The sequence below is a fragment of the Bubalus bubalis genome, chromosome 10 (assembly GCF_019923935.1).
Source record: "Bubalus bubalis isolate 160015118507 breed Murrah chromosome 10, NDDB_SH_1, whole genome shotgun sequence".
Lineage (NCBI taxonomy): Eukaryota > Metazoa > Chordata > Mammalia > Artiodactyla > Bovidae > Bubalus > Bubalus bubalis.
This window is the reverse complement of record NC_059166.1, coordinates 65,912,984-65,937,495: the sequence shown is the minus strand read 5'-3', so window position 1 is coordinate 65,937,495 and position 24,512 is coordinate 65,912,984. Positions and strand designations below refer to the sequence as shown.

Genomic DNA, 24,512 nt, shown 5'->3' with positions numbered 1-24,512 from the left:
ACTTTCATCTGATCATATATAGTAGGAAGAGGGAACCAGAGGCCTGCTCAGCTCTGCCAGTATTCAGACAACCCATGTATTGCCTCTGAGCCTCAGCCGTCCCTCTGGTTCTGAAATGGATACTACTTATGGATGTAGGCTGAGAATGACCCAGAGTCAGAATTGAACAGTCTTGCCAGGCAGTCATACCACAGAAAGCAAAGAGCAGTTGCAAAAAAAAAAAATGTATATATTAATGAGCAAAAGCTCACATCCTGCTGTAAGAAACCTCTGTGTTATATCTAGTCTGTACAACAATCTGAAAGACTAACTTAAACAGCCATCAGTGTACACTCATTTTGGCTTAGAGCTTAGGTAAAATCCTTGGCTAAATTACAATTAGTATCTCCAATGCTTCCTATGTGTGACAGGTGATACATCAGAACATTTTCTCCGAATTATATATTTTATTATATAAAAGATTGATCAAAGACCCTAGATTTGTGTTTCTTAAATATTAACATTTTTTAATCATAGTAAAATCAGACTCAACTGAAATCAGAGCAAACTAGGTATTAATTCCATTCCTGTTCTGAAGTTGCCAAATGAAAAGCAAAGAGTGACTTCCTTTGGTTTAACCTCTCCCTGGAATATATGATGAACTCCAGGGCCGACACCAGTATTCACAGCATGACCACCACCACGCTGTCTTTGCATCGGGTCTCTGTCTCCGTTTTAGGATCAGCCCTGCCCGTTGCCCTCGTTGTTCATGTTTTCAGTGACGTCACTGTCAGACTCCCCATCACTTCCCCCTCCTGCCTTCTCTCACCGTGCCCTTCCTTTCAGAGATCAGCAGCAAGATGCTGTATTATGGGGAAGAGCAGGAACTTAGCTCTGAGGAAATCTCCGAGAAGCTGGTGTTGGCACAGAAGATGCTTGAGGAGATCCAACGCCGTCAGCCGTTCCTCACCCAACGGGAACTTGTGGACGAGGAGGCAGATGAAGCCCATGAATGTAGGTATATTCAGCTTCTAGAGGCCAGCACATGTCTGCTTCCTTTGTGGGTCCAGGAGAGGACACCCAGTCACAGGGCAGCGTTTGGTCAAAGCAACCAATTCCCAATATTCAGAGTCACTGAGCATTTAAAGTGGCCTCAGGGAGTTCTTCAGGACAACTTGACTCTCTATATATAGACCAGGAATTTTAAATCCAGACCCAACCTTCAGCTTTTGAGAAACTGCTGAGATTCCACAAGGAATCTACAAGATTTTACTCCTGAGGAGAAAAAAATAGGAATGTAGCAGCTGGTGAAAAAACAGGGGAAGGAAAGCTAAGGGAAGCAATTCCCAAAACTTTAATAAGAGAAGTCTCATTGAGAAGGCAGTAAAGATGTAAACAAAACAAAGCCCAGCAACATTGATGTTCGGATGTCCATGAGTGACTTTTAATGACTTTGAAACCTCACTGGAAATTTAACATTTCCTTTAATGATTAATGTAAATAACAAACCACAGTAGTATTAGTGAATCTATGACTTGGTCATTATGTCAGTTATCAATTACTATCTCACAATCTACCCCAGACATTAAAACAATAAGCATTTATTTGTTCATGATTTAATAGGTTGGCAATTTGGGTTGGACTCAACCTAGACAGATCATCTCTGCTCCATGTGGTGAAGTTCACTCACATGTCTGGGGTCTTAGCTGGGATGGCTGGGCATCTCCCTCCACGTGGGGTTTTATTCTCTGGAAAGCTCACTGAGCTTGTTCATATGGCAGAAGCCTTCCAGGAGGGCAAGAATGGAAAGTACAAGGTCTCTCAAGGCCTGGCCTTGGAACTCAGCAATGTCATATTCATTCCATTGGTCAAAGTGAAAGTGAAAGTTGATCAGTCATGTCCAACTCTTTGCAAGTCCATGGACTATACAGTCCATGAAATTCTCCACACCAGAATACTGGAGTGGGTAGCCTATCCCTTTTCCAGGGGATCTTCCCAACCTGGGGATCAAACCCAGATCTCCCACATTGCAGGCGAATTCTTTACCAACTAAGCCACAAGGGAAGCCCAAGAATACTGGAGTGGGTAGCCTATCCCTTCTCCAGGGGATCTTCCCAACCCAGGAATCAAACCGGGCTCTCCTGCTTTGCAGATGGATTCTTTACCAACTGAGGTATGAGGGAAGCCCTCTGTTGGTCAAAACCAGCCCAGATTCAAGGGTGAGGAAAAAGACTTGACTCTTGATAGAAGAGTTATAAAAAAATTGTGTCCATTTTAATCTACACAGTCAACAAAAAGAGGCTACAGGTTTGTGTATCATATTTCAGTTGTCACTGTTATTTCACAATGCTAAATTCATCAATAATTCAAGAATTTTAGTAGTTACTGGTTTCACCCCTAAATCTTATTAGTTAACACACTGATAAGGAAGCACATGTATTATTATATTACCAATTTTTATATATCTTTTTAGTGCTACATATTTTATCTTGTACATTTAAAAACATATAAGAAGGGATCTGAATGAAGGCTTTGCCAGGTTGTAAAGGGGCCCATGATACAGAAAGGGTTAAGAACACCTACATTAGATCATTTTCCTACAATTGTCACTGTCAACTTCTGTTAAAACTTGTTGTGAATATTTTAATAGAGGAGTAATTTTGGCATAAAGGTATATTGTGATAGCAGACTTACAAGGTCTTAGAAACAGTAAGAAATAAGGCAGAATCTCAGGCCTGTTTCTGAGTCCAGATGAGGCCAGCAGTCAGGAAGGCTGGAGCTCTCATGTCACAGCCAGATGCTTTGCCTGTTTGGGGATTTAACAAGACTACTCTGGGGAAGTGGAACCAAATACATCTCCCACTTAGCAGCCTTCCACCGAGTAAAGGCATTTTTTCAGCCACTTTCTCTACTCAACCGTGAACTTGTATCTTCTGTTCATGATGATGAAAGTAAATACAAAACCTCAATAAGACAGACTGATAGTCCCTGGAGAAAAAATAGAATCAAGGTACAGAAGCAATGCATGTAACTTTGATTAGAGAATTAAGACATAGGCAAAGTTTAAGAATATTTCATTGCCATTTAATCTTTCAGAATAATAATTCTGGAATACTGATTCCAGAATAATGATTAAGTTTGACCTAAATAAAGGAGCTAACTAAAAATAGCTGCCTGGAGAGAATACAGAAGATGAATGGTTGTACATTTGCCAATAATAGACAAAATAATTGGAGATATCTCTAATAGTAAAACTGTAGTATATCCAAGTTTTGTTTGTATGGTAAAGCTATTAATAATCTGTGTAATAATAAACCTAGTTGAATGACATCATTTCCACATAAAGCATCATCTTGACAGGAAAACTAATCAACTCCCTTTTTAGCTGATGGTGGTCTAGGATGGTCCAAACCCTACAAAATAGTATTTAAAACTTCAAATAATGGGGCCATTTTTGTGACCAACAGCTTTAATGTCTATTGCTAAAGACGTCACCTGCCAAATTTGCATCTTTGCTTCTGTGGGCTGGGATGGGAGGAGAAGGGAGGAGCCCAGACTGAGTTTCTGTGTGCCTTTCTCCCCAGTGCTAAGCCAGGCTGAGAGCTGGCAGAGGCAGTACAATGACACTCGCTCTCTGTTTCCTGTGGTCCTGGAGCAGCTGGACGACTATAACGCCAAGCTGTCAGACCTCCGGGAATCACTCGACCAGGCCCTTAACCATGTCAGGGATGCTGAAGACATGAACAGAGCCACAGCAGCCAGGCAGCGGGACCACGAGGTACGGTGGACACTAGATGTAAATGCATTGGGGGCATATATTAATACAACACGGCGTTATCCTAAGAAGAGACAGTTGGTAAACAGTTTTCAAAATATTGGTACATTTAAATCTTTGTTTTTAAAATTATCTGCACATTTTTTGCCACTGTCATTTGCTGATATAAGTGTGTACAACTAAAATCAAGTTGAAACTGTTGCAGTCGTTTAGTTTGTGCGTTAAGAAGAATGCAGTTGTTCTTCGTGCTTCTGTCCGCCTGTGTTGGATGTATTTCTCTTGTTTGCAACTGAGAAAACAAGGCATAATTCCTGTGTATAACTTCTTTTATACCGAGAGTACTAAAAATCTCAAAGCAACCCAGAACCGTGTTTCCTGTAAGGATATGTGTGATTTTGGAAGGGCCTGATTAGCAAATCTCACAGCCTGACTCATCAGCAGCTGCAGAGATAGGGAGTCTAATTCAAGCTAAGGTCTTACAAAGAGGTGAAAAAAATTTCCCAGGCTTGGCCAGAGCTTGCCAAAGCGGTCACCTTACAGGGCCAGGATTTGTGCATGCCCACACCTCCAGATTTAGAACTGGTGGTGCTCACACTTCTATCCTGAGCAATACATGCGCTCACACCATCACTGTGAATGGTCATTTTCTGATAGGAAGACATGTGCCTCTAAAAGCAGTGTCAGAAATAGGAAGCAGCTATGAGCAAACTCATTACTTTAATTGTGTTATCAGCAAACCCAACTTAAATCAGGTTCTCCATACTGATTTTCAGTCATCGCTACCTTTCAGTAAGTCATCATCAAATTTCCTGAATAAAAGTGAATTGTACTTATTGTTGCCATTTTGCACCACTGGAGCCATATCTTAGCCAATATTTTTTAGTATAATAATGGTCAGGATAGCATTTTTGTTTAAAAACAAAAACATGATTATCTGGCACAACAAAATTATGAGTGTAACACAAAATAAATTCTTTAAGCAGAATTTAAGAAAGTTATTGGGACTCATCCTTATCCTTGAATTTTTCCCACCCTCACGTCTCATCAACCACAGGATCTGGCCCACTTTACCTTTGGAGTAGTTTTAACTATCTTCCATCTTTTCCCTTCCTCTACGACTTCTTCAGTGTGGGCCTTTGTTATTTCTCAACTAAAATAGCCTCCTCCACTCCCCTCCATTCTTGCTTCTGTATTGTGATCATCTGCTAGTAGATGTCTCCCCCACTCACCATAAGTGTTTTACTATCACATTTCACTGTAAGAACTACAGTATGGCTTAAAAAAAAAAAAACACGCCAAAATTTCAATCCTTATACAAAACCAAAAATAACCACAAAGTTTGATCATTTTGATGTGTGCAAATAATAGCCACACAACTAGTGATTACATTATTTATTTTGTCTTCCTACTCCCAATGTGAAAGGATAACCGAATAATAAAAATCTATATCAGATGAATATGAGATTCTGTCTATTTAGGGACTCTGATAACCAAAGTTCCACCTTCCTAAGACTTTCTCTGTCTCTTTTTTAAGTATGAGGAGACTTTTATTTTTTCCATATGTGAAGTGGATACTGAAGCATGCTGAAAAATGCTAATTATGTCATTTTTCACTAATTATTAGCTTCTAAATTTTCTTCTGTTCAAATTGTCCATCTCTCTGTGAGAATATCTTTGTTTCAAAGCTAATTTTATTCATTTCTGTCTAATTCTATATCTGGCGAGTGACAGAAACCCTTTAACTTGAAGCACCTCATTTCCAGCTACTACCGATGAGCTCACCAGGCAGTGCTGTTTGCACATGGTTTTGAAGCTTGGTTGTTACTTCCGGGTGTTAGCTGTGTTCCTATAAGGCAGCTCAGATAGACGAGCTTCCAGAAGAGATCATATCCCAGATTCTGTAACGGGAAAACTGCTCTGAGAGATCTAGATAATACCAATCTTTTTCACCCTTCTTCCTTACATACTTTAAAATATTGCTTTTGTACAGAGCTATATAACTACCTGTCCTTGTGAAGACAAGAATGGTTAACCCCAGATAGTCATACTGTATTAAGCTTGATGGATTTTGAAGGGATATTGATTTTTTTTTAAGTTCTTACTTTAAGAGGATGTTCCAATGAGATGCTTTTCTGTCTCTAGACCTATGTCTTCCCCTGTAGCAAGGTATGTGGAGAAAATGGGTTTCATTCTTCTTTTCCACTAAATTAGAAAAGAGAGTCCAGGGAGTGAGACAGGACATTAAAATGAACTTTAAAAGTTTTAAAATATGTCATTCAAGTGTAGGCTTTTGTAATGATTTCTGTGATATCGTACCATAACAAAAATTTCAATTCCAATTTAAATTACCATTTCTAAAGTAACTTCAGCTCACTTTTTAACTCAGATTACAAAATGAGGCTTTTACTTTTTCCCCTCCTAAAGTTTCACTCTGTGTTCCTTTCAATCTCTGAAGTGCCACAGTGTCTCTTCAGAATCACAGCATCCCTGACTGTGAAACTCCAGAGTGGCAAGTGTAAATGAAAGTGATCATCAGAAAATATATCCACACTTGGAACAGCCCCATGGAAAAATGGAAATTTCTCCAAAGAAGAAATACAGAAGGCCAAGAGGCACATGAAAAAGATACTCTACACCACTAATTAGTAGAGAAATGCAAATAAAAACTGCGATGAGCTGTCAGTTCACACTGGTCAGAATGGACATTATTTAAAAGTTTACAAATAACAAATGCTGGAGAGGGTGTGGAGAAAAGGGAACCCTCCCACAGTGTTGGTGGAAATAAAAATTAGTGCAGCCACTATGGAAAGCAATATGAAGATGCCTTAAAAAACTAGCAGTAGAACTACTATATGACTCAGCAATCCCACTCCTTGGCATATACCTGGAGAAAATCACAATTCAAAAAGATGCGTGCACCCCAGTATTTGTAGCAACACTATTCACAGTAGGAAAAACATGGAAAAAAAACAAAATGTCATTGACAGATGAACGGATGAAGAAGATGTGGTATATACATACAGTGGAGTACTGTGTGTGTGCTCAGTAGTGTCTGACTCTGTGACACCATGGACTGTAGCCTACCAGGCTCCTCTATTCATGGAATTTTCCAGGCAAAATTACTGGAGTGGGTTGCTGTTTCTTTCTGCAATAGAATACTACTCAGCCATAAAACGGAGAAGGCAATGGCACCGCACTCCAGTACTCTTGCCTGGAAAATCCCATGGATGGAGGAGCCTGGTAGGCTGCAGTCCATGGGGTCGCTAAGAGTCGGATATGACTAAGCGAATTCACTTTCACTTTTCACTTTCATGCATTGGAGAAAGAAATGGCAACCCACTCCACTGTTCTTACCTGGAGAATCCCAGGGAGGGGGAGCCTGGTGGGCTGCCGTCTATGGGGTCACACAGAGTCGGACACGATTGAAGTGACTTAGCAGTAGCAGTAGCAGCCATAAAAAAAGAACCAAATAATGCCATTTGCAGCAACATGAATGCAACTAGAAATTATCATACCAAGTGAAGTAAGTCAGAAAGAGAAAGACAAATCCCATCTGATATCACTTACATGTGGAATCGAAATATGGCCCAAATGAACCTATCTCCAAAACAGCAACAAACTTGTAGACAGGGAGAAGAGACTTCTGGTTGCCAAGGAGGTGTGTGGCAAGGGAGAGGGATGAACTGAGAGTTTGGGGTTGGTAGCTACAAACTATTATGTTTAGAATGGATAGACAACAAGTTCTAATGTATAGTGAGGGGAACTATATTCAATATCCTGTGATAAAACATAATGGAAAAAGAACATTAAAAAGCAATGCATATGTGTGTGTAACTGAGTCACTTTGCTGTACAGCAGAGGTAGCACAGCATTGTAAACCAACTATACTTCAATTTTAAAAATTTTGAAAAGGAAAAAAAGGAAGAAAGAACTCCCCTGGTAGCTCAGTGGTAGAGAATCTGCCAATGCAAGAGACACGGGTTCTATCCCTGGTCCGGGAAGATCCCACATGCTGCAGAGCAGCTAAGCCTGTGTGCTACAGCTACTGAGCCTGTGCTCTAGAGCCCACAAGCTGCAACTACTGAGCCCATGTGCCACAACCACTGAAGCCCGTGCGCTCCACAAGAGAAGACCCCTCCATGAGAAGCCCGTGCGCCACAACTAGAGAGTTGACCCGGCTTGCTGCAACTAGAGAAAAGCCCGTGCAGCAACGAAGACCTAGCACTGCCAAAAATAAATAAAAATTTTAAATATTTTTTTTAAAAGAGGGACAAACTATATCCACACTTGGGCAATTTACCTCTTCAAAACACCTGAGCATCTAACATAAAGAGTAGGAAGAAGCGAGATCAGAATTTTATGCTTTGATATTAGGGTCACTTTAAATTTCTGAAAGGACTTTAAGATTCTTTTGTATATATTTTATTCCTGTCCAGATGAGCTATTTGTGCCTGGCCCAAAGTTAGCACATGATAAATGCTTTCTGGAATTAGGTCACTTTTCAGTGACTGCAGATACGGAGCCTGTGTTCAGTCCCGTAGCCTTGGCCCCACTTCACATTTATGGAGAAAGAAGCAGGGGCCCTCTTTGGAGTGTCAGTTCTCTTTGATGTGGTGGTACTGTAAGTAATAATCATAACTAAGTTCTTCAAGGCTCCTGAGGAGCTTACTTTCATTGTCTCCATTTTATAAATGAGAAAGCTGAGCCTGGGCTGGGTGGAATTCCCCAGCGTGGCACAGCGATTCAGTGGTGGGTCTGAGATAGGATCTGTCTGAGTGCAGTGACAGCAGGCTGACGGCACTCTCCCTAATGCCTTCCTTATCTAAAGTGACCTTCTCTTTCTCTCTCCCTTGCTTTTCCTCCTGCAGAAACAGCATGAGAGAGTAAGGGAACAGACGGAAGGGGTGAACGCGTCTCTGAGGACGTCTTCCGACTCACTGATGATGCCACGACTGACCCTGTCAGAACTTGATAGCGTAATAAAGGTAAGGACACATGTGACTTTTTCAGGTTAGTATTCATAGTAGGTTAGAACATTAGCTCAGTGTCACAGAGGAGCAATCGACTCCATTCTATCAAGTTAGGTGGCATTGTTAAACTAAGATCGGTGACTGCATTTTTCAGTTTCTTTCATTGTTCAGTTGCCACTAGCCACATATGGCTACTTAAATTTTAAATTACTCAAAACGAAATAAAATTTAGGACTTCCCTGGTGGTCCAGTGATTAAGAATCCACCTGCTAATGCAGAGGACAGAGGTTCAACCCCTAATCTGGGAAGATTCCACGTGCCGCAGAGCAACTTAGCCCACGCGCCACGATTGCTCTGAGCCTTCATGCCGCATCTACTGCTGCAAGCCTGCTCACCCTAGAACCTGTGCTCTGCAACCGAAGAAGCCACCACCGGGAGAAGTGCTCGCCTTGCAATTGGAGAAATCCCTCTTGCAGCAAGGAAGCCAAAAGTAAATACTTTTAAAAAAATTCCTCAGTCACATTAGCCACGTTTCATGTGCTCAGTAGCACCACATGTGGTTGGTGGCTGCCATTTTAGGCAGCACAGCCAGTCACAGAAAGTTCTGTTGAAAGTGCAAATGTAGATGCGTCCTACTCACTCTTTACGCATAAGTTGTATGTTTAATAAAGCTGGGATTCAAAATCAATGAAAGCCACATTTTTTTAAAGTAGAAATTTTACAATAAATGCAGTGAACCAAACTATCACTGAAGTACTCTTGGCTCATTTTTATTACCTTTAAAAGGATATTATCTTAAAGTCATCTGATCCATCCTATTCTTTGACAGTTCTAGCTTCCTTTCTATCCCTATTCCCATCTGGTTCCTCAGTGATATCAAAACCCACATGAATGAGTCTACCAGCTCTCAGACCTCTGGTTCCTTCAACTTCTCCTGTCCGACAAGCTCTTCCTCCGCATCCACCTCTGTAATCCCTTGTATGACCAGACCCAGGTCTTATCATCAATAAGAGTACCTCTCCCAAATCCCAGTATCAAACACCTCCCTCCCTAAGCTTGGAGAAGGAAATGGCAACCCATTCCACTATTCTTGCCTGGAAAATTCCATAGACAGGGGAGCCTGGCAGACTGCAGTTCATGGGGTTGCAAAGAGTCAGACACAACTGAGCAGCCTAAGCACCATCTGTTATTGCCCTTACTGTAGAGTGTACACCCCAGAAACTCTCTAGCCACTCCAAAACCTCCTCCATCTCATTCGCACTACTCCTTTCATAGTCTTCCTTCCTTCAGTTCAGTTGCTCAATTGTGTCTGTCTCTTTGTGACCCTGTGAACTGCAGCACGAGCAGCTCAAATTATCAGTATAATCATTCTTTGCAAACACCCTTTACTTCCATACATACTTCTTTCTCTGTTATACTCACCTGAGAATTCTAATCTCATAACCCAGTAAACCCAAGTACCCTCAGCATCATGGCCACACCAGAGAAGCCAGTATGACTGGTGGGAAACCCACCTCCCGTCTATCAGTCTGGCTGGTGAACTTGCTTCATGCTTCATTAAAAATAGGAACAATGAGAAGAGAACTCCCTTCATTTTCGCTCCCCAAATCTACCAGTCTGCTTGCATGTGTATCCTGCTTCTCCCTTCCTTTCTGTTCTAATTAGTGAAGTGTCCCTTCTCCTGTCAGAGTTCAGCCCCCCACCTGTGTTCTGAATCCCACGCTTCCTCTGCTCAACAGTAGGGTTGCTGGGTTTCAGTCCATCAACTTGTGGCCTCTGTCTTCTGTTTTGCCCAGTTCTTACTCTACTGAATCACTACTGCCAACATAGAAACGTAGAAACATCTAGTATCTGATATCTTTTAAAATTAAAAAAAAAAAAAAACTTTCACACCCTCTCTGATCTCTGCACCATTACTCTGCTTCACAACAAAACATGGCAAGAGTTCTATATAGTTGCCATTTCCTCCTTCCAGCCCCCCACTGTCTACTGTACTCAACCCATTTGGAGAAATTACTGGTTGTCATCAGTATTAGAGTCTCTGAGGAGAGCTATCAGTAAATGCTACCCACCTTCAGGACCTAAGTTCTAAAAAAGTTGAAAAATAGTAAATATGAAGATCAAGAATATCACCTTTATTTCAGTTAAATTGAGGTGTGGCTTTTTAAAAGATCTCTTAGCCAAGTGGGATGGCTGATACTCAGTACCAGCATTAGCAGGTCTGCCCACTGTCATTGCCAACACCGCAAGGTTCGTGGTGATGCCCTGGGCAGCTTGCACTGTATGGAGGAGCACAGGAAAACTCAGCTTTCTGCTGGCAGCTTGCTCCCCGGAGGCAGTAGTCTGGAGTTGAGCAGAATCTATATAGTTATACCCCTGAATTTACCAATTAAATAAACCACTTCTCCTCTCAGAGCAAAGTAAGGAAAAGGTGCAAAGGTCACTAACTGAGCTCCCTTCATAGAGATGGAACGTCACATCAGGAGCTTGAAAAAAATGCTCCTCACTAACAGTTGGCTTATGTCTTCTAGATAAAAAAGAAAATTAAGTGACCTGCTGAGAATCAAATAGAGGTGAGGGGAGGAATTCATATTGGCTTTGGAACAGTGACAGTGTTTAGAATCACTATGTTGAATGACCAGGAGAGCAAATTTCTTTTCAGTGTTGAGGGCCCAGCCAAGGCTGGAAGTAATAGGTTTATAGTAGCATCCTATGTGTGATCTTTAGCCAAGATCATAGGTCCACAGTTGAACTGAAAATTAAGAGAGGTCACATGTCAAGGTGAGAGTCAGTGAGAGTAGTCAGCACAGGAAGTGCAGGTGAGAGGTCAAATAAGATGAGAACTGAATGATAACCATGAGACTTAGTAGCTCAGAAATCATTAAGTAAATTTCTTTGTTGGTGGAGCAGTGAGGTAAAAACCAGACTGGAATAAGTCAAAAGTGTGAATTTTAAAAGGATGAAATAGGGATAGCATGTATAAACACTTTATTTGCAGAGGTGTTCTATTTTGCTATGAAAGGATTAAAATTAGGGAGAAGTGAGGACAGTGGAGCATTTCTATTTAGTTTTCTTTTTAGACGAGAGATGGCAGAGCATGTCTGAATCAGTAGAGGCGTTGAAGATGCAAATAGGTAAATATCTATGCATATAGTCTTTTAGACTTCCTGGTGGCTCAGCTGTGAAGAATCCACCTGCAGTGCACGTGATGCAGGTTTGATCCTTGGGTGAGGAAGACCCCCTGGAGGAGGGCATGGCAACCCACTCCAGTATTCTTGCCTGGAGAATCCCATGCACAGAGGAGCCTCGTGGACTACAGTCCATAGGGTCACAAAGAGTTGGACACAATTAAATCGACTAAACATGCACACATAGCCTTTTAGACTCTTGTGGATCTGGCCTGAAGCTTACTGAACTTCACAGTAAGGAGGAATAGAGATTATCTTTGGTGCTCCCTAGGAAAAATATTTTAAGTCCCTCTAAATTCAGTTTTTTTCAATATTTTCTTTAGAATGCATCAGGGATTTATGCCGAAATAGATGGAGCCAAAAGTGAACTTCAAAGAAAACTATCCAACCTGAGCAACCTCAGTCATGATTTAGTTCAGGAAGCTGTTGACCATGCACGGAACCTTCAGCAAGAGGCTGATGAGTTGAGCAGGTAATACCCTGGTTGTAAGAATGCAGGTATCTCCAGACTGAGTAACTTATTTTTGTTCACTTTCACATGACAGGGTTGCTGGGATACAGTGTTAATAGTTTGTTTTTAGGGTTGGGTTTCTGTGTTTGTTTGTCTGTTTGTTGGTTGGCCAGTTTGAGAACCAGTTGTTTACTGAAATTGCTCTGGGGAGACAGTTTTTCAGTTTTAAAAAATCTGTCAGATTAGAGATCTGTGTTGTAGCGAGTTAGCTCTGTTCCACAATTAATAGGATAACCTAACACGTTTTAGTTAGGGATATAACTGCTCCACAAAATATTATCAGGTAAATCAGATCCCTCTGCAAGGTCTAATTCTGCCGTCGTTTCAGAGACAGCATGAGCTTTTCATACCCAGATGTCTTAAGTAAAGCTGGTAGGAAGTCAACAATATAAGGGACTTGCGTCAAATCCTCTAGCTGCTCCACAGTGCCTAGCCAGAACTATTTTATTTCAACACCTGTTAAGAGAGCGTTGGTTGATGGTTTTCCTCAAAGTATCTAGAAGAGAGTCATAAGCACTCATTTAATGTTAATTTAAATGTACTAAAAGATTGGAGTTTAATTCATGATCCTGAAAAAAATAGGTAAATAATGAGATCATTGAAAAGAAAGATTGCAAATCTGGCGATTAGAAACAAGGATTGGTAAAGGTCATGAATTAAATAAGAACCAGTGTTCACTTCTGTTCAAAACTAAATCAGCTTTTTTTCTGATTGCCAAAATTTTCAAATATCCTTCCAAGTCTCCCAAGAAGAGAGGGCAGGTTTGGAGTGGGGATGGATAGATCATGGGTAAAATCTTGGTGTGTGAGATAGTGTTGTATACAGCTCAGTGTCATGTTCCCAGGAAATGGGTTTTTTATCAAGCCAGTCAAATGGAACTTGGAGAAAATTCTAGCTTTGGTAATAACTGTATTGGTAGGTTATTGTTTTTGAAATTAATTTTATGGCTGTCTTCGTCGTTCTTTTGTCATTTAGTAACTGCAGCTGTTTGGGAGTTCCCCGGTGGCTCAAATGGTAAAGAATCTGCCAGCAATGCAGGAGACCTGGATTCAATCCCTGGGTTGGGAAGAACCCCTGAAGAAGGGACAGGCAACCCAATCCAGTATTCTTGCCTGGGAAATTCCATGGACAGAGAAGCCTGGCAGGCTATAGTTCATGGGGTTACAAAGAGTCAGACACCACTGAGCCTCTAACAGCTCATTGAATGGGATACCAACACAAACCTCTAAATGTCACCCAGCAGCAGAGTTCTAGCTAGAACTTCTAAGGAAGTAACCCCACGCTGTACATGAAACATAATCAGAAATATCAATCACCTTAAGTCTCCTTTTTATGTTTAGCATATTTCTACATATATTCAGGAAAACATCCAAATTTATAGATGTCTTCCCTTCAAAATGTGAATATTCTTCGACATCTATCTGGTATACCCAGTAGATTTGCATATTTTATCTCAAATAGAAATACATATAATTCATCAAGAAGCTTCCATTTCAAAAGAACGTTTTTTATTTTGCATATCAATATAGTACCCTTTTTGTGCCTAGTAATGAAAACAAAGAAATAAAGGCTTTTTGTTTCAAATTCTTAGGTATATCTGCTCACCAACTCTAGCCAGCACAATTTTTAAGTATTTAAAATATTGGTAACATTTTATACCTTTTATCCATTTCTTTTAAAACCTTCTCAGATTTTACTCTCTTTTCCATTTCTGAACAGGGAGTTATAGGGAGATAAGTAGCAAACATTTGGATCAGAATTACCTTTGCAGAGCAGGGCTGCATTATAATTTTCATGGGCTGTAAAAAAAAATTTAATTATATGTCATAACTACCTTGATATAAAAGCTAATGTAAGAATTAGTTATCCTCGCTTTTCTTCTTCTGATTAAAAAAAAAAAAATTAACATGAAAGCATCTTTGTGGGCCCTTAGTGTGCCTAATAGATATCAGCCCTATTGTAGAGGAGCCAGAGTGATGGTGAACTTGGACAAAAGAGAATAGAGTTGCCAAGGAAATACAGAGGACGTCTCTCTGAGCCTAAGCCAGTGCGCAGAGACTGAAACTGCATGAAGGAGGCTGAGAAATGATTAGCTGAGCTCAGTAGGTCCAGGTGGTGCGAAGAGAGGAGCCAGTATAGAATCTGTAGTGTCATGTAGATCACATCACAGTGACTCTTCTGAGAAGTTACTGATGAATAAAATGATACTAGTCATCAGTATCCAGAGTTCGGGGGGAAAGGATGGAACTGGTGGGTTTAAGACTGAATAAACTTAAGACAGAGGGTTTAGGATGGGCTGCAGAAGTGAGGGTGGAGTTCATAGTATAGAGGAAGAAGAAGAGTTTGTCAGTAATATGAATTACTATGTGGATACCCATACAGTTTGAAATTTCCATTTAGGAAATAGTTTAAGTGTAATAATAAGCCCTGAGATTCGCTAGATGCCAGGCACGGTACCAAGCACTAAACATATTTTATCCCTGTTGGACCTCACTTCAATCCTTTGAGGCGCATATTGTTATCAGCCTCTGCATGGAGGTGTGTAGTGCATGATGTGCTGTGCTGTGCTTAGTCGCTCAGTCCTGTCCTACTCTTGTGACCCCATGGACTGTAGCCCTCCAGGCTCCTCTGTCCATGAGGATTCTCCAGGCAAGAATACTGCAGTGGGTTGCCAAGTCCTCCTCCAGGAGATCTTCCCAACCCAAGAATCGAGCCCAGGTCTCCTTCTTTGCAGGTAGATTCTTTACCATCTGAGCCACCAGGGAAGCCCAGGAATACTGGAGTGGGTAGCCTATCCCTTCTCCAAGGGAACTTCCTGACCCAGGAATTGAACCAGGGTCTCCTGCATTGTAGGCAGATTCTTTACCAGCTGAAGCCCCCCAGTGCATGATGGGTACCAGTAAATATTAGCGGAACCTTACAGGAGTCAGAGGAGACAAAGGCAGAGAAAGTGGTGTAAGGATCAGGGTGACTGTGAGGTGGGGCTGTGCACTTAAGGGGAGCAGCTAGGCCTCAGCAATGAGACAGACCTTAACCATGTTTGCCTTGGGCAAGTTGTGCACCCTTCCGCAGAGCCTCAGCAACTTTTATGGGAAAGGAATAACAATGTCAACGTCACAGGTGTGGGAAGATGTAGAGATATAGTATATGGAATGGGGCTGACCCTGTATCTGCATGTGATGCTCAATACATATTATAACCCTTCTTCAAGAAATATGTGACCTGTTATATAAAAGAAAGAAATAAGATTGAATAAATAGAGTGAAACCAGCTAATATTTATTAATAACACCATGCTGAGGTTATGCACCCTTTCTGAGAGCCTTACTTTCTTTGACAGGAAGGGAATAACAGTGCTGAATCGGGTAAGCAGTAGGTGGGGATGAATGTGGGTTCATTCCTCTGCCTGACGCCACCACATAAACAAGCTCTTGCTTGAAGAGGTACAGATGCTGTTTTAAAATCAGCATTTCCTTTCCCTGAGGCCGCTGCCAGGCAGGCAGTTGCCAAGGAGCCAAAACAAGGTGAAGTCTTGAAAGAACTAAAAGCAGAGGAATGGGAAGACGATGTGCCCCTAGGAAAGGCCACGAGGTGGGAGAGGGGGTAGTGGAGGGGTGAGGAGGGGGCGTGTGGGTGAGCACTGCCCAGCCAGGTAACTTTAAAAAAATAAAAAGGAAGTGCCTATAGTCCTGGAAGTATTCTAATCAGACTCTAAAAATGGCCCTATTTCCCAAGGAGGTAAAAAGAGGCAATAATGCCAGATTTGTTCATTAACAGGAATTTGCACAGTTCAGATATGAATGGACTGGTACAGAAGGCTTTGGATGCTTCAAATGTCTATGAGAATATTGCCAATTATGTTAGTGAAGCCAATGAAACAGCAGAACAGGCTTTGAATATCACTGATCGAATTTATGATGTGAGTATTGCCTCATTTTAACATTCATTTTTATATCAATATGTTGCCTTTTCCTGGCTTATGACTTTGTCTCCTAATGTCATCTCTTGAGTTTCCAATGTCATTCAAATGGCAGAAAGAGCAGCAGAACTGAGAAAAGACCATTTTATTTATGTTATGAATGCTTCAGTAGTACAGGTTCTTCAAGATGTGTCATACTCCAGTCAGTGAATGCCAGTTCCTTTAACATAAGCTTTTTTAAACCAAAGTCCCTGAATAGAAAATATTGAAGACTAGTTCCTGCTGATACAGAAGATTGTTGTTGTTCAGTTGCTTAGTCGTGTTCGACTCTGTGAGGCTGTGGACTGCAGCACGCCACTAGAGAAGATACTTTATGCATGTATTCAGATTTCCTCAACTCAAAAACATTGTTTATTTAACAGCTTCTTCATGACAAGCACTTTCTTTGGTGGGGCCTTGGCCAGGCACTGTTCTGAGTTCACTGAATTTTCTTCAAAAACCATTTATCTTGTAAATATCAAAGATATTATTTTTTCATGTTTACATTTGACCTTAATTTCGAACTATGAAAATGAAGCTGTATGAATTTTGTTTGCTGTTTAGCAGATAAAGTGTAAACCATTTAAATCCTAGAACGATGAAAACTTGATTTCTTTTGCTGTCATTCCTACTTTCTCTCTCCGATTCCTTTGTAGGCTGTGAGTGGGATTGATACACAGATCATTTACCATAAAGATGAGAGCGAGAACCTCCTCAATCAAGCCAGAGAGCTGCAAGCAAGGGCAGATTCTAGTAAATATCTTCACTTTCCTGTCTGCCTTCTGATTTGTAGCTGCTTCCTTCCTTTCAGACAGTGTTTCTACATGTAAAACAGAGGTTTCAAAATTCTAGAAATAGAAAGAAGAAATTATGTTTCATTTGAATATTGCCTTAATAGTTCCTGCTCATAGTCAAGGTATTTAAAAAGCGGCTGTTAGATATTTTAAAATAAATTGTGGTTTTAAAAAATGTCCATGTAGTAAAATTACATGGAAACATATAGTGGATATTCTTGCTAATCAAAAAGACTAATTAGTAGAAACTTGCTATAAATACCAATTTTCAGGGAGTTATTACCATAAAATACACTTCATCCTAAAATTATATCACACATAATGTAACCTTGCTTGAAGAATTCAGAAGCCCTTTAAAACTTTACCATGAAGGTCTTCTCTGGTGGTCCAGTGGCTAAGACTATGCCCCCAGTGCTGGGGGAAGGGAGGTGGGTTTGATCCCTGGTCTGGGAACTAGATCCCACATGCCACAACTAAAAGATCCCGAATGCTGCAACGAAGACCTGGTGCTGCCAAATAAAGAAAGAAAAGTAAATATTCAAAGTTTACCATGAAGAGATGGGTCAGCACTGAGTCAGGAGGACAGGGTACCACAGAGCCCTCTGGGTTTTTTTGGACTTTTTTGTAGTTTGTATTCTACCCAGTTGCTGCATTTAGGACAACCCTAATGACCACATGGAAAGAAGCACTTCCAAAGGCTGAGGCCTGCATCTGCTAAATCAAACAGGTCTAACATTGGGAGAGGGAAGGAAAAACAAAAGAGAAATGATTCTGGTTAGCTTTGAATCTTGTTGCTGCTGCTGCTACTGCTAAATCGCTTCAGTCGTGTCCGACTCTGTGCGACCCCATAGACAGAAACCCACAAGGCTCCCCCGTCCCTGGGATTCTCCAGGCAAGAACACTGGAGTGGGTTGCCATTTCCTTCTCCAATGCGTGAAAGTGAAAAGTGAAAGTGAAGTCGCCCCGTCGTGTCCAACTCTTAGCAGCCCCATGGACTGCAGCCTACCAGGCTCCTCTGCCCATGGGATTTTCCAGGCAAGAGTACTGGAGTGGGTTGCCATTGCCTTCTAGAGTTACACTATTGCAATCATTGATCATATATCAAACTATGCATTTGATCCACTGCTTCAAGTCTAGTCATCATTTCCGTTGAAAGCTCAGTCATATACTTGGTAATACAAGAAATAATAATCTTGTGAAACAAGCAAAATACAAATGGTATAGTTAATAACATTAGTGGAATTAAAAGTAAATATTTTAGCCATGAGCCTCCCACACCAGTTTTTTTTAAAGATTGCCGAGACTAGGGAATGGGTCACTTACAGCAGAAATCTTGAATCTTGTTATTTACTCTTAAAAACAAACTGAAAATTTTTACTAAAACTTACTTATCTCTGGGGTAATGAGCTCATTCCTAAGGATATTCGAGCATTGACTAATGAGGTCAGAAATCCATTATCTAGCTAACTTCTGCCACCTAAAAATAAAGACCAAGTTTGAAACTGAAGATTTCATGTGATTTCATCAAAGTAATTAATCCCAAGTCTAAATGTTCATATTCTCTTTTTTTTCCAAAGAAAATAAATGCATTTGTTTTTATATGCAGACTCTTTAACTATTTAATTACATAAAACAACTATTTTCTGGGTGAACAAAGACATTAAAAATGCTGTTTCTTCATTCTAATTAATTTATTATACAAGTCTAGTCTTACACATGCTCTTTAGAAAAGAATTAGAATATTAACAGTAAAGAATTAGAATATCAATAGTAAAATATTTTTGGATAAATATTGTCATATCTGTGTATTGCTTTTGTAGTGAAGACCAGAATATGTGGGTCTTTGTGATGCAGTGACAAAGTATTTTAGTCTCCTTAATAATTTGCAACGTATTTTCTCTGTCTTGTCATTATTGAGTTGTTGAACCTTGTGAAAGCAGTTTTTCTATTCTAATAATGCTGTCTCTTCAAAGTTGCATATTTTATGCACAGATTAGTCTCTCTGGTTTGGTCTCTGAATATTTTGCAGATCTGGCCACCTATTTCATGATCTTGTTTGGTTAAATCCCTTCATATGTTTATTTGCAAAAGAGACACCTATGGGGACTTAGGATTGTGTGGCTCAGAACTTGCTTCGCTTTAGAAAATATGAGTGTTTGTAATATAAATTCACATTTTCAAATTGAATCATATTCATCTCTTGAGTTATATTGTAATGTCAGATTACTGTTAATTCATTTCCAAATGAGTTCCAATGATCAGTAATCTTTATTCACCAGGTTTCCTTTTCTTCATTATCTATGTCAAATAGTTAGCAATCTGTAATAAACTCAGGAAGCTACTATTTTTAAAAATCTTCTACTGAATTCATTTGTAAAATGGAAAATGTTTATGTAAGACAGTAAGTTCCAAATAGGACAGACATTTTATGAAGCATTTCTTCTTTTGAACATCGAGCCCCAAATAGATTTTCTTTCTTCTATTTTTATCAGACTCCAAATATAGTTAAATATATTTAGCCTCAATGTATCAGCCAGTGTTTTTTGCAGTAACAGACCCAAAAGAAAGAGTGAAAAGACTGCTGTATCACAATATGAAAAAGTTGAAACTAAACAGAGAGAAGGCACAAAGCAATTCCAAAAGATGTTTAAGACCCTCCTTGAAATCTGGGGAGTTATTGACACTAACCAGAGGAAACAAGGAAGAAGCGCTCGTACTTTAGTTATGTTGTACTTGGTACAAAGTACATTGACAGAATCAACTAAGCATCACCTATATACACCCATTATACACATGTATGGGGAAAAAATAACTATACAATAAAACCAAGCACACCAATACTGTATAATTGAAAAGAGACAGTATACCATGGGAGAGTATATATCTGTAAGCCCATTAGAGAGAAGGAAAAGAAGAATGGGAAGTGAAGAAGTTACTTATCTGTCAAGAAACATACATTTCCTGATGCTTTGGAAGTAAACAAAGCATGAACCGATTCTTGGGAAGTTGATCCTTCAGTTTAGGTGACGAGATTTTACATCGTGACTTGTTTAGATTTTTGCCAAGATAGCCCCAATTAAGGTCTATGCTACAAGCACATTTTCAAGAATAATTTTTCAAGGAAAAGACTTATAATCAAAACAGGTGCTAGAATGAATGGAAAATCTGATGTATGTAATCTGGAGAATTGTATGTATGTGCATATGTATAATAAATCTAATCAGCAATTAAGCCCTCCCATAAGAAAATCTCAAGGCTCAGGTGGCTCCACTAGTGAATTCTCCAAAACACTTGAAGAAATAACTCCATTAGTATATAAATTCTTCCAGAAAATATAAAAATTGGAAATCCTCTGTTTTTCCATGAAGTCAACAAAATTTAGACATCAAATCCTAAGAACATTATTAACAAAGAAAAATATAAGCCAAATTCTCTCAGGAACAAAGATGTGAAAATCCTATCAAAAAATTGGCCAATCAAATCTAGCATACATGAAATTGGTAATACATGATCAAGTTAGGTTTATTACAGAATTTCAATATTTTAACATTTAAAACATTAGTAGCAATTCACCACATTTACCAAACATAGGAGACCACTCATATGCTTATCTCACTATGTACAGGAAGATCATTTAGCAAAATTCAGTACCCACTCATGTTTTAAAAAAACTCATAGCAAACTAGGAATAGAAGGAAACTTCCATAATCTAACAAGGAATAATAAAATAATATTCAGCAAGCATATATTCATACTGAAATATTGAAAGCTTCCCCATTAGGATTGGAAATAAGACAAGGATGACCCACATTATCAATTCATTGTGTAAGTACCTAGTTTAATTCTGGGTAAAACAATTAGAAATTAACTTTTAAAATAACACTGTTTGCCGTAACAAAATACCTAGGAATAAATCTGATGAAAGATGCTAAGATCTTTAAACATCAAACTATGGTACACTACTGAAGAAATTAAAAGATGAAATAAATAAATAGAGATCAAAATGAGAATTTAGATCTAAGGAAGAATAAATAAAAACTGTATTATATTTATATATATTTAATATATATAAATACATATACATTTTTATATAATAAAAACTTCCATTAAGTGAAAGTTTTTATTATATTAAAAACTCTATAAACTGTATTATTTATATATGTTTTTGTTCAGTTGCTCAGTTATGTCTGACTCTTTGCAACCCCATGGACTGCAGCAGGCCATGTTTCCCTGTCGTTCATCGTCTCCCAGAGTTTGCTCCAACTCATGTCCATTGAGTCGGTAAGGCCGTACAACCATTTCGTCCTCTGTCATCTCCTTCTCCTTCTGCCTTCAATCTTTCCCAGCATCAGGGTCTTTTCCAATGAGTCAGCTCTTCGAAACAGGTGGTCAGAGAGTGTTGGCACTTCAACTTCAGCATCTGTCCTTCTAAAGAATATTCAGGGTTGATTTCCCTTAGGATTGACTGGTTTGAGCTCCTTGCAATCCAAGGGACTCTCAAGAGTCTTCTCCAGTATCACAGTTCGAAAGCATCAATTCTTCAGCACTCAGCCTTCTTTATGGTCCAACTCTCACATCCATAATGACTACCGGAACAATCATTGCTTTGACTATACGGACCTTTGTCAGCAAACTGCCTCTCTTTTTTAATACATTGTCTAGGTTTGCCATAGCTTTTCTTCCAAGGAGCAAACATCTTTTAATTTCATGGCTGCAGTCACCATCCACAGTGATTTTGAAGCCCAAGAAAATAGTCTGTCACTGTTTCCACTGTTTCCCCATCTATTTGCCATGAAGCGATGGGACTGGATGCCATGATCTTAGTTTTTTGACTGTTGAGTTTTAAGCCAGCTTTTTCACTCTCCTCTTTTGCCTTCATCAAGTGGCTCTCTAGTTCCTCTTGGCTTTCTGCCATAAGGATGGTGTCATCTGCACATCTGAGGTTATTAATATTTCTTCCAGCAATCTTGATTCCAGCTTGTACCTCATTCAGCCCAACGTTTCTCCTGAGGTGCTCTGCATATAAGTTAAATAGGCAGGATGACAGTATACAGCATGACGTACTCCTATTCCAATTTTGAACCAGTCCATTGTTCCTTGTCTGGTTCTAACTGTTGCTTCTTGGCCTGCATACAGGTTAGGTGGCAGGTAAGGTGGTCTGGTATTCCCATCTCTTGAAGAATTTTCCACAGTTTGTTGTGATCCACACAGTCAGAGGCTTTAGCATAGTCAATGAAGCAGAAGTAGATGTTTTTCTGGAACTCTCTTGCTTTCTCTATGATCCAGTGGATGTTGGCAATTTGATCTCTGGTTCCTCTGTCTTTTCTAAATCTGGCTTGTACATATAGAAGTTCTTGGTTCACGTACTGTTGAAGCCTAGCTTGAAGGATTTTGAGCATTACCTTGCTAGCATGTGAAAGGAGTGCAATTGTTTATTTATGAGTGTAATGTATTATTTATATATAAATAAATATAGTTTTTATATAATAACTTACATTAAGTGTGGGCTTCCCTGGTGGCTCAGACGGTAAAGCATCTGTCTGCAGTGCAGGAGACCCGGGTTTGATCCCTGGGTTGGGAAGATCCCCTGGAGAAGGAAATGGCAGCCCACTCCAGTATTCTTGCCTGGAAAATCCCATGGACCGCGGAGTCTGGTAGGTTACTGTCCATGGGGTCGCAAAGAGTCAGACACGACTGAGTGACTTCACTTTCACTTTACATTAAGTGGAAGATTTGAATTTGTAAAAATAAGAGTTTCTGCCAGAATATATCTGTAGATTCAATTGGAATTAAAGTACCAGAACTATATATACACATATGGGATGTTTCTAGAATTTCTTTGGAAATGGGCGTGGATAGGGTAGGCAAGAATAGCCAGCACGGTCTTAAAGAATAAAAAAAACAGTTGGAAGATTTAAACTACTCAAGACTTTTAACTGTACAGAAATTAAGACAGTGATACAAAAGGTATAAAAAAATTATATTCTATCATTTCTTTTGAATAAAGCTTAAAAATAGACACAGCTAAGGAACAGAGGTAGGACTACCTTCGGGTAAGCATGGAGGTCCCAGGAAACCTTAAAGGGCTAACCATGCTCTTTTTGTTGCCCTGGGTATTGGTTATATTTGGCGTTCAGTTTGGGAAAATTCATCAAGCCATGTGTACCATTTTCTAGATGCGTGTTGTGTATCAATTAAAATTTTATTAAAACAAGTAAGAAAAAAGAACTATTCTTATCTAACCAGTCTGCTCTTAGTCAGTTGTGCATCTAGGTGTTATTAGTCACAGCAGTACTATATTTTTCAATCAAAAAATTAGCCATTATCTCTATACCTTTATGAGTTACTTTATGACATCCTATATCACTCCCAAGCAGTGTTACAGGTTTTCTGCAGTCCTTTACCTCTTACTGAAGTGCCACTTCCCAGAATTGGCGTTCTATGTTTATATCATATTCAGAATATTGCAGATGACTCCATTGTACAAGGGGCTTCCCTGATAGCTCAGTTGGTAAAGAATCCCCCTGCAATGCAGGAGACCCTAGTTCGATTCCTGGGCCAGGAAGATCCGGTGGAGAAGGGTTAGGCAACCCACTCCAGTATCCTAGCCTGGAGAATTCCATAGACTATATAGTGCATGGAGTCGCAAAGAGTCGGACATGACAATGACTTTCACTTCACTTCATTTTCATGGTACAAACCAGAATTTTTTTCTTTGAAACAGAGATTTCACCACCCCACCCCACCCCAATCTTTGCCCTACTTGTACTTCTTTTGGCTTCTTCTCCACAGGCAGTGATGAGGCAGTGGTGGACACCAGCAGGCGCGTGGGTGGAGCCCTAGCAAGGAAGAGTGCTCTCAGAAATAGATTAAATGATGCCATTAAAAGACTACAAGCCACAGAGAGAGGTGAGGATCTCAAACAAAACTTAAGCTCATCTGTTTGTTCACTAATATTAAGGTAAACCTCTGAGGAAAGAGTAAGTGATTCCCTGCTTATTAATCTTTTTATAAATAATATTGCTTTCTGATGACAAAAGAAACTTCATGTATCTCACACACACACACACACACACACACACACACATACACAAAAGTCCTGAAAGATAATAAAAGCTGTAGCTACATCACCTAGGGATGACAATTAAATTTAAGAGCATTTTCCTCCAGTCTTGTGTGTGTGTGGGTGTGGGTGTGGGTGTGTGTGTGTGAATGAGATCAGGATGTTTATACTGTTGGGTAACCTACTTGTGAACATTCTTTTTCATTAACAAATAAGCCCTAATTTGGTTATTGGGTTTCTCTGACCCCAACAATAAACAGCTGCTCTCTGTTACA

General features: G+C 39.8%; 1 protein-coding gene across 4 annotated transcripts in view; it reads left to right on the top strand.

The window, feature by feature from the left end:
- LAMA4 (laminin subunit alpha 4) overlaps positions 1-24,512 on the top strand; it is a 151,158-nt gene that overhangs the window by 79,365 nt on the left and 47,281 nt on the right. For all 4 annotated transcript variants that reach the window (XM_044924414.2, XM_044924413.2, XM_025294727.3 and 1 more), the window contains 7 exons: positions 826-993; positions 3,564-3,757; positions 8,623-8,739; positions 12,236-12,384; positions 16,200-16,341; positions 17,037-17,133; positions 23,967-24,083. In XM_044924414.2, the coding sequence (XP_044780349.2) occupies positions 826-993; positions 3,564-3,757; positions 8,623-8,739; positions 12,236-12,384; positions 16,200-16,341; positions 17,037-17,133; positions 23,967-24,083 (984 nt within the window). The remainder of the gene's footprint in view (positions 1-825; positions 994-3,563; positions 3,758-8,622; positions 8,740-12,235; positions 12,385-16,199; positions 16,342-17,036; positions 17,134-23,966; positions 24,084-24,512) is intronic.